The 9,798-nt window shown below is 42.7% G+C and overlaps 1 protein-coding gene across 8 annotated transcripts in view; it reads left to right on the top strand.

Moving 5' to 3' along the window:
* The first annotated feature begins 1,881 nt into the window (after positions 1 to 1,881).
* Positions 1,882 to 9,798, top strand: part of LRRC49 (leucine rich repeat containing 49) — a 115,892-nt gene continuing 107,975 nt past the window's right edge. For 3 of the 8 annotated variants that reach the window (XM_079953250.1, XM_079953247.1, XM_079953244.1), the window contains exons 1-5: positions 1,882 to 2,030; positions 4,372 to 4,434; positions 6,556 to 6,643; positions 7,510 to 7,704; positions 9,501 to 9,591. In XM_079953250.1, coding sequence (XP_079809376.1) covers positions 1,971 to 2,030; positions 4,372 to 4,434; positions 6,556 to 6,643; positions 7,510 to 7,704; positions 9,501 to 9,591 — 497 coding nt within the window. In that variant the 5' untranslated portion in view covers positions 1,882 to 1,970. Of the gene's footprint in view, positions 2,031 to 4,371; positions 4,435 to 6,555; positions 6,644 to 7,509; positions 7,794 to 9,500; positions 9,592 to 9,798 lie in introns of those variants that run through there. The other 5 variants (XM_079953246.1, XM_079953245.1, XM_079953249.1 and 2 more) reach the window with 5 other exon arrangements.

Genomic DNA, 9,798 nt, shown 5'->3' with positions numbered 1-9,798 from the left:
GTGTGGATTTGAATTGCTGACCTTAGGATCATCAAGCTCAAGAGACTTCATGGTTTTGATGACTTGGCAAGCTGTCTGCAGACGAACACCGGAGATGAGCGCTGTACCCCATAGTCAAATTTGACTAGACTTAACTGTCCAGGGGTCCTTTACCTTTACCTACAACTTGTGGACTTTCAATTAAGTTGAATGTTGAAAGATTCAGGACTGATAAAAGATAGTACTTTTTCATGTAGTGCATATTTAAACTATGGAACTACCTCCCAGAAAAGGCAGTGATGGTCACCAACTTGGAAAGCCTGGACCAATTCATGGAGGAGAGGTCTATCCATGGTTGGTAGCAGCGATGGCTGTGCTCTGCCTCCAAAACTGAAGGAAGCAATGCTTCTGAGTACTCCTTGCTGGAAACTACAGGAGGGGAAGCAGTTCTTGTGCTCACGTCCTCCTTGTTGTTTCCCACAGGCATCCGGTCAGCTACTGGGAGAAGAGGATGCTGGACTAGATAATAGAATAGTAGAGTTGGAAGGGACTCCAAAGCTCATCTAGTTCAACCTCCTGCAGTGCAGGAATCTCAACTAAATCCAGCAGATTCTTCTGATGTCCTTAAATAACGCAATGGCATCTTCTCCAGATGCTGCTGAAGCCCAGCTCCCCCATCCCTGAGTATTGGCCACTGAGGCCAGGGCCTGATAGGAATCCGGCAACATCTGGTGGGCCACATGTTCCCCAGCCCTCGCCACAGGGGTGGAGCAAGGCAGGTGCCTCATGCAACCCACACCTCCAGCTTCCATGTGAATGTTGCTAAAAGGGTAGTCAGGAGGTGTCACCTCACTCCCTTTGTGACTTAGCTGGTTGCACCTGACATTTGGCCGCAGGAGCAATGCCTTGACCTCTTCCACATGCGCTACATCAGGAAGATTCTGGGCATCACATGGCAGGACAGAACTACAAACAAAGATGTGCTGTTCCAAGCTCATGTTACCAGCATGCTCGCACTTCTGTCTCAGAGACATCTATGCTGGGTTGGTCATGTCCGCGGAATGGAAGATGGCAGGATCCTCAAGGACCCGTTCTGGGAGGGGAGATGGCTTCAGGCAAAGATGTCTGCCAACATGACAAGAGGGCAGGCAGCATTAACCCTGTCATGTGGGAATCCCTGGCAGCACCTGGAGACAGACATGTTGTGTATCCACAGCAGTGACCACAGGAGGAATGACCACCGAGAGGAGTGTAGAGAGAAGAAATTCCCTGGTGCATCTGCAGCGGCACAAGCGGATACCTTCATCTGCCCCAGCTGCAACAAAACATGTCTCTCCTGTATCGGTCTCTCCAGTCAAAGCTGGTGCTGTAGCCTTCCAAGTGCACTCCTCCTTTACTTCCTGAGACAGATGGATGCCAACAACAACAATTTATTAAGTTTAATGGCCTCTTTCTCTTGCAGCGGGCAACAAAACTGCTAGCATGTTTTCCAAGCTAAGCAGGGTGCAGCATGCTTTTGAATTAGATGGGAGACTGGCACGTGTCAGTACTGATTCCTGCATTGCAGGGGCTTGGACTAGATGACTCTCGGGGTCCCCTCCAACTCTACGAGTCTATCATTCTCGGGGCGCCTTTACAAAACCACTGAGAGCGTCCCCGTGAAGGCCGATGTCTTTAAAGGCGGCGGGTAGCGCGCCAGGATGCTGATGGACTCCAACTCCCATCAGCCTCAGCCAAGTGCTGCCGGTGCTGAGGGCTGATGGGAGTTGGAGTCCGGGAAAGTCGAGAGGTCCCGCCCCGGCAAGTTCGCTTCGAAGCCTCGAGAGAAAGGAGGGAGCGGGAGGGCGGGGCCTTGTCCGGAAGCGCCGCGGTTGCTATGGCGACTGCCGGGTGGCTTCCGGCCGCAGGGGAGCGGGAGGAGGCGACCGTCGCGCGGAGGGGTTGGGGCGCCGCCGCCGCCGCCGCCAGAGGAGGAGGAGCCCCCCGTTGCCATGGTGCCCAGCAAGTGCCGGCCGGCCGTCGCCGGGGCCCGACCGGGACACGCCGTCTCGGTAAGCGGGGGGGGGGGGGGCGGGGGGGCGCCTCCCTCTCCAGAGCCCGCTCTGAGGAGACACAAAGGGAGAGGCAGAGCCGCGCCTTCCCCGGGGGGGAGGGGGGGGTTCGCCTCACGGGCCCTCCTGCATTTGTGCATTTCACGCTTTTGAAGCCATATATTTAATATTCATCTACCTATGTAACGTTTTCTCAGCCTTATTTATATGGATGCAAAAACAAGTAAGGTGCTGGAAAAAGGAGGATATAAATAGAATAATAATAATAATAATAATAATGCAAATGAATGTAATAATAAATACACATACATCTGTATTTATTTTTATTATGTGTGCACTAGTGGCCAAAATTGTGGAAACCTTTTGGGAAAAGTGTATTTCCGAGGTTTGATGGCATATAACACCACTTATTTTTGGAGTAATACCATAAAATTATATATCAATGGAAAGATAATTTAATGAAGAATGTAATGCAATAACTTTTATGAAGGATTATTTATTACAACAGCAGTCATAAAAAAGAAATGTGAAACACATAGAAAAAATGAGATATACAAAATTTTTCACCATGTCAGTTAATATTTAGTTTGGTAACCTTTAGCTTTAATTGCAGCCGTACAATGCCTTCCCATGCAGTGAATCAAGTTTTTTAGTTCTGCAGCTGTAATAATGTTAAACCAAGATTGAATTATTGCCTGTATTTTTGCTGGTTTTATTGCTGGGTTGTTTCTGACTAACAAGTTTCTTTAGTCGGCTCCATAGATTTTCAGTTGGGTTAAGGTCTGGGCCATGTATTTCTGGGCATTTACATTCCCATTAATGACGCAAATTCTGCCCACACCTTTTGCTGTCCTACAACCCCAGATCATAACGCTGAGTGTTTCACGGTAGATGTAATGCAAGTAGGATGTAAATCTTCTCCAATTCTTCTCCTCACGTATTTCATGCCATCGCTACCAAGCAAGGAGATTTGGGTCTCATCACTCCAAATAGCACTGTCCCATTGTTCCGCTGTCCAGTTAACATGCCCAGTTTCATCTTCTGAATCTTTGTTTGAGAGATAACGATGACCTTTTCCTTGGAATTCTAGCATTTAGACAATATTCCTGCAGTCTGTGTTGAACAGTCCTTGCACTCAACTTCACATTACCTTACACCATGTCATCTTGTATACACCCAGATGATTTTCTTCTGTCACATAGGCACAGTCTCTCATTTCTTCTATCATCACTTGCTGCTGTGCACCTTTTCCTGCCTTTACCAGTCTGATTTTGTAGTGGCTGAGTCTCCTGATACCTCTTCAAAAAATTAGAAATGCCACCTTTGGTTAAGTTTCCACCAATTTTTCTTCTAATTTCTTCATAACTGTAGTCTTGTTCACTTAATAGTACTATTTCACATCGCTTTCTGGGTGACCAGTCAACTCTTTGTGCCATTTCTTTAATTTTATTACGTTTTACAAGCTCACTAAATGAAAGAACACAAAAGAATCAACCAACTGAAAATGTCCTCCTCTCATCTCCAGTACATAGCATCAGTAGCTGAATCCTACTCTGACATTGATTGAATCATTGCCAAAACAAGATGATACCTGATTGGCTCTCTAAACACTCCTGCTCATTAGCTACATTCAAATGAAGGAAAGCTACTGCATATCAACCTAAGCAAGTTGTGCTTCCTTTTTTCTGGTTACTTGGCTATAACTTTTGATAGAATACAGAAAATTGAACAAACTTTGTTGCATTACATTCTTCATTAAATTATCTTTCCATTGATTATATAATTTTATGGTATTACTCCAAAAATATGTGGTGTTATGAGCCATTAAACCTTGAAAATACACTTTTTCCAAAAGGTTTCCACAATTTTGACCACTAGTGTATGTTATCACCTTCATCTGTAATTATAATTATAATTATTATTATTACTGTATTATTATTATTAGTATATCCCACCTTTTTTCCTAATAGGGACTCAAGCCAGCTTACAACTAAAATAGAAACGTATTTTTGAAAAATCATTAAAAACAATTAAACAGTAAAATTCATATAGTGACCACATACAGATCATTATTTATGTTCCAATTTTTATTTCCATTGCTTTTAAATTCATTTATATCTATATGAGGTTTTAATCTTTCTTTAGCATACATTGGAATGTTTGTTATATGACACGTGGTCAAAAACTGGTCACTGGATGTGGTGGCAGATTCATTAGCGATCTTCCATCATTTATTTCAGATTATTAGATTATAGAGTGTATCTGATTTTCTAGCATTCTTCACCTTCTGTTATTTAAATTATATATTCCTGCAAGTTATTAATACCTCTTCAATTTCCAGGCCAACAATTATGGGCTTCAGCTGGTTCTCCAGAGTACATCAGCAGCAGAAAGAACCAAGCCTGTGAGACCTGATTTTTTATTACTGAAATATAGCTGTACACAGTTGTCCAGTGTATTTGATGTTTTGTGTCATCAAATGATAGAGTACAATGCTTTCAATGAAATTTCCCATATGATTTGTAACTGTGCATATGATCTAATGTAGCCTTTGTCAATCTAGTGTCCGCCAGATGTTTTGGACTACAACAATCATTAGCCCCAGCAAGTTTGGCAGTAGTGATTGGAGCTGATGAGTATTGTAGTCCAAAACATCTGGAGGGCTCCAGGTTGACAATGGCTGATCAAATGTTTGATGTTTTATTGTGTTTTATATATTTTGTTGTCACCCTGTGAGTTACCCTCAGTGGCTGGGGCAGTCCAGTCAGATGGGCAGCATATAAATATAATAATAGTAATAGTAATAATAATACTTATCCAGGACATGAAAACACACGTATCTATATACGCTACATCACTGGTGAGAATAGCCAGCAGCACTTCACTTGGCTACTGATTTTTATTGCCTTGGTAGGTGATCCAGGCAGGGCACATTGCTGCTAACTCCTTTTTCAATTTCTTTACTGGCACCACTTGGTTGTCTTTTAAATGTATACTGTATCTATGAGTACACAGCCTCATATTAACCGTGTGCTCCAGTAAATCACTCCTTTCTTTCAGTTACCTATCTGGAAACAGCTTAATAGATATTATTAAGATATCCTGTCTGCATGTCTTTAAAAAGAAGCATTCAAACGCAATGCACTAATGGTCTATCTGAGCAGCATGAGGCATAGCATTAAAGCAGCTGGTTAATATACAGTGGGCCCACAACTTATGTGGGGGTTCGATTCTAGGGGTCTGTGCTGAATTGCAAAATTGCTCAAATTCAGGAAACCCAGGAACTGCCCCCCAGAACTGGCAGCATCCCAGAACCCTTGCGTCTCCTTCCCAAAGCCCAGTAGGCCTCTGGGAAGGAGGTGCAAGGGTTCTGGGAGCTTCCCAGGGCCCTGCCATGATCTCCCCAAAGCATGGTAAGCAAGGGAAATCCTCTGGGTGTACATGTGTGTGGAAATAAATAAACGAAGAGACTCTGCTCTCTGTTGCTTATTTATTCCCTCCAGATAATGTGGCGATTGCGCATGTAAAGTGAGTGCAAATTGCAGATTTACTGTACATCTCCTTCTCTGTCCCAAACTGTAAGGGAATCCCACATGCACAGTGAGGCATTGACTGCCCCCTGTTGTGAATATTATGAAATGTGATACTGACATAGAAGTGTACATTGGTATTCTACATCATACACATGGTTGGTTATATGTGTGGTGAGGGGAATGGGTACAACTTAATGGAACTATTGATAGGACAATAGGAAGCTGCCTTATACTGAAACAGATTGGTCCATTTATATTGTCTTTGTGTGTATTGTCTACATCAGGCACGTCCAACAGGTAGATCGTGATCTACCGGTAGATCACTGGACGTCTGTGGTAGATCACTGGTAGATCAGTGGCTCCTCCCAAAGAAGCTCAACAAGTTTGGGTCCCCTGAAAAAAGCTCAGCATTCTTGACCTGAACCCCTAAAAAACTGGGCTTTCCTCCTCCCTAAGAAAAGTTCAACAACTTTGACCTGAACCCCCCAAAAGGGGGTAGATCACTGCCAGTTTTTAACTCTATGAGTAAATTGCAGTCTCTTGGGAGTTGGCCACCCCTGGTCTACATAGACCACCACCAGCGGATCTCCAGGATCTCATGCAGGGGACTTTTCCACCCCTCCCTGGGTTGAACCTGGGGCATTTTGCCTGCAAAGCTCTACCGCTGAGTGATGGCCCTTCCACATATGGAAGTAGTTCTCTGTATCCAGTTTCCTGTGCCTGGACTGAACTTCCCAACCACACCAACATATCATTGGGCTGTTATATGAAATTTCCAGTCTACATCTGAAACCAAGGTCACAGTGCAATCCTATCTATACCTGTATGTTCAGAAGTAAGTCCTACTGAGTTAAGTGGAACTTATTTCCAGAAAAATGTGTGTATGATTGCAGCCTTATTGCAGTCTCAATACATGCAGATCCACGTTTTTCTTACTTTCTCATTTGTTTGCATTGACATATAATGGTTTGTTGTAATAATTTCTGTTGCAGCTTGAGTTCAGATTACACAAAGAGCAGCCGTATCTTCATAACAGATTCTTGCAGCATGACCTTGAAAAGAACTATTCAGGAAAACAAGGTAACATTGTGAGACTGACTCCTCTTTCTTAAAGTTTGCATGCCAACCATGAAAAGAATAAATGTTTTTACAGCTGTAGCATATTTTCATTATTTGTAATTTAATTTCTCACTGTTTCTTGAAATAGGTAGCAAAGCTGTCTGCAGACAAACCATAGATTTTTTTCTAGTTTAGGACCACTTTGAGATCCACACGGCAGATACAGTTACTGTGAATTTACTGCTGTTGCATTGATGTTGCCTGCAGCAAACACATAAAAGGGTGGCTGACACACCCAGTGGGGATGTGTTGGGGAGCCCCAGTCCAAACAGGTTCTTAAAACTTTTGCAGGGGCTTCCAAAGTCACAGGTCATCCACATTTGACATGCATGTTCTAGGAAATACTGGTGTTTTATTATTTTGGTGTTGTGTTAAGCGTTTGTATTTGTATATACTTTTTACATATGTATGCCGCTTTGAGTCACTGGATGTAGTAAGCAGTGAATAACTGTAATAATAATAATGATCTGCTTGATGAGGGGGATAGGAGATGATCATTCTAGCTCTGCCCCTGACTGCAGTCTCTGTTTCTTTCCATGAGTTCGAGGGGTAACTTCCATACTGTGGAGCCTTTTCTACTCATGTAGGCTCTCTCCTTTGCATGTAGAAGTTGAGTCTATAACACATGGAGGGAGACTGTTGTCATAGCAAGTATGATAGTTTGTGAAATTCTCACGTATAGCTGATAAATTATAGCATACCTGCTGATTTCAAAGGGACTTCACCCCAAGTTAGTGTGCCAAGGAGTGCAAAGGACTGCAACTGTAGTTCTGTATTTTGATGAGCAGCACTGTCATAACCCTTATATATATATATTTTCCCCCCAGCCGATGGAAGATTAAGTCCTTTATCACGCAGTAAAAAGTTGTATGTCCCTGTAGCACCAAATTTTGCAGATATTCCCGGCATGGAGGTGAAATATGGTGCAGGCTCTCTGGCAACATTTGGAGATTCCTCCTTTCCTAACCCTTCAAAATACAGACTTCAACAGGGCTGTCATAATGCTAGTCCAAATATTTCAGGTAAGTGATGAGCACTGATGTGGTGGATAAAGCAGGCCTCCAAACATTTGGCGTCTGTTGAAAGACAGGTAAAGGAGGACATGATAGAGGTGAGCATGATGTGGCTGATATGGAGAAACAAATGTTTCTATGTTTCATAGAACTAGAACCCAGTAGGGGCATCCAGTGAAAGTGAATGGTGGTAAATTTAGGCTGGACAGAAGGAGTTTTGCTATTGCAAGACGTTGTGAGGGTGACCAATTTGGATGGCATTAAAGGGGTATTAGACAAATACATGGATGGTAAGGCTGTCATTGGTAACTAGCCACGATACCTGTGTACTACCTTCATTATCTGAGGCAGTAACTAATAAGTACAATTATTAGTTGTATCTCACTACCTTTGGATCTTCTGATAAATTGAATGAATGAATAAACAAACAAACAAACAAACAAATAATAATACAATTATTATTGCTAGGTTTCATGCTAGGTATGAAGCTGGGTTGAACGTTGGGCATCTGTGTAAAGATCTTAGCCCTGTTCTGTGCCTCTGCTCCTCTTCGCATAACGGGCACTGCATCTTCCTTTCCACCTTTCTCATATCTTCCAATGCTTGTTTATTCCAGTTCATATAATATTTATATTCATCAGTATTATATTTAATTATTATAGTTAAGTAATATATTCAAGTCTTCCATGGTTCTCCCCACCCCAGTCATGCTTTATCCTTAGAACAATCCCATGATGCAGGTTAGACTGATAAATTGTGATTGGTCAGTAAGATTCATGACCAAGCAGGGATTTGAACCTGCAGCTCCCCAGTCTGGCACTCTTAATCCAGCCTTCCCTAACTTGTAGTCTGAAACATTAAGAAGGCACAAACTCCCATTACCCCAGGCATAGGCAAACTTGACCCTCCAGATGTGTTGGGACTACAACTCCCACTGTCCCTAGCTAACAGGACCAGTGGTCAGGGATGGTGGGAATTGTAATCTCAAAACATCTGGATAGTTGAGTTTGCCTATGCTTGCATTAGCCCCAGCCAGTGTCACCAGTGACCAGGGATAATGGAAACTATAATGCAAAACATCCTAAGGTTGGGGAAGGCTATGGAGTTATACCATGCTGGTTCACATTATTATTATTTTTATCATCATCATCATCATCATCATCATCAATGTTTTTATTTAATGTTATACTGGAAACACAACCCCACATATCATAAATGTAACATACATACCCTCACAGTTATTAATTTCATGGTTGCTTTGGCCAGTGCCTATAAGCCTTCAAATGCCTGGGGAGTGAGACAGACAGATGCGCCTCACCAGGGAGGGTATTCCACAGATGGAACCACCACCAAGAAGGCCCTGTCATGGGTCCATGTGAGCTGGGCAGCAGTTAGAGGCAGAACTACCAACAGGGCCTACTTGCTGATTGTAGCTATACACTTAGATGCATAGTTTGCCCTGCCCAACAAGAGGAATAATATTTCCACAATAACCCTGACTTCTCTTTCCTGTATAGTCATGGCTAATTTGGACCTTATAAGCATAGATATGAAATTAGAATATACATACTTTCCTTCCATGTGCCATATTGCCATGTCACTTACAAGCATTTCCCAACAATACTGCTTCTGACTGGCGCATAAGGAGCACATCCCCTTCCTTAACTCTGGCATTGCAACCTTGGCATCAAGTCTCTCATGTTTGTTGCTAGAGCTAGTTAGGCATGTGCATCATTGGACAGTAAAATGGTAATATGTGTGGTTTTTTAAAGTTAAATTCCTTTAAATGTTTATTTTTCTATTAGATAATATCACTTATGGGAACACTGCTTTTCCCCTAGTGCACCGAACTGCAGAAGAGAAAATGCAGCATTCTGACAGGCTGACCCTTGAAAGGTAAAAATAGAATTGGTGGGTGATGCTTTTCACAGTAATGTACATGTTTACATAGAAGGTGTTATGATATCATATCACACATACTCATAGGATTGCAGCCTTAGGCCACAGTCATAATCCCATTTACCTGGGAGTAAGCTCCATTTGAATTCAGTGGTACTTATTTCTGACTAGAATAGAATTGCACTGTTAGTCTGTCTGGGAAAA

This window comes from Podarcis cretensis (genome assembly GCF_951804945.1).
Source record: "Podarcis cretensis genome assembly, chromosome: 14".
NCBI classification, from domain to species: Eukaryota; Metazoa; Chordata; class Lepidosauria; order Squamata; family Lacertidae; genus Podarcis; species Podarcis cretensis.
This window is presented reverse-complemented; position numbering and strand designations above follow the sequence as displayed.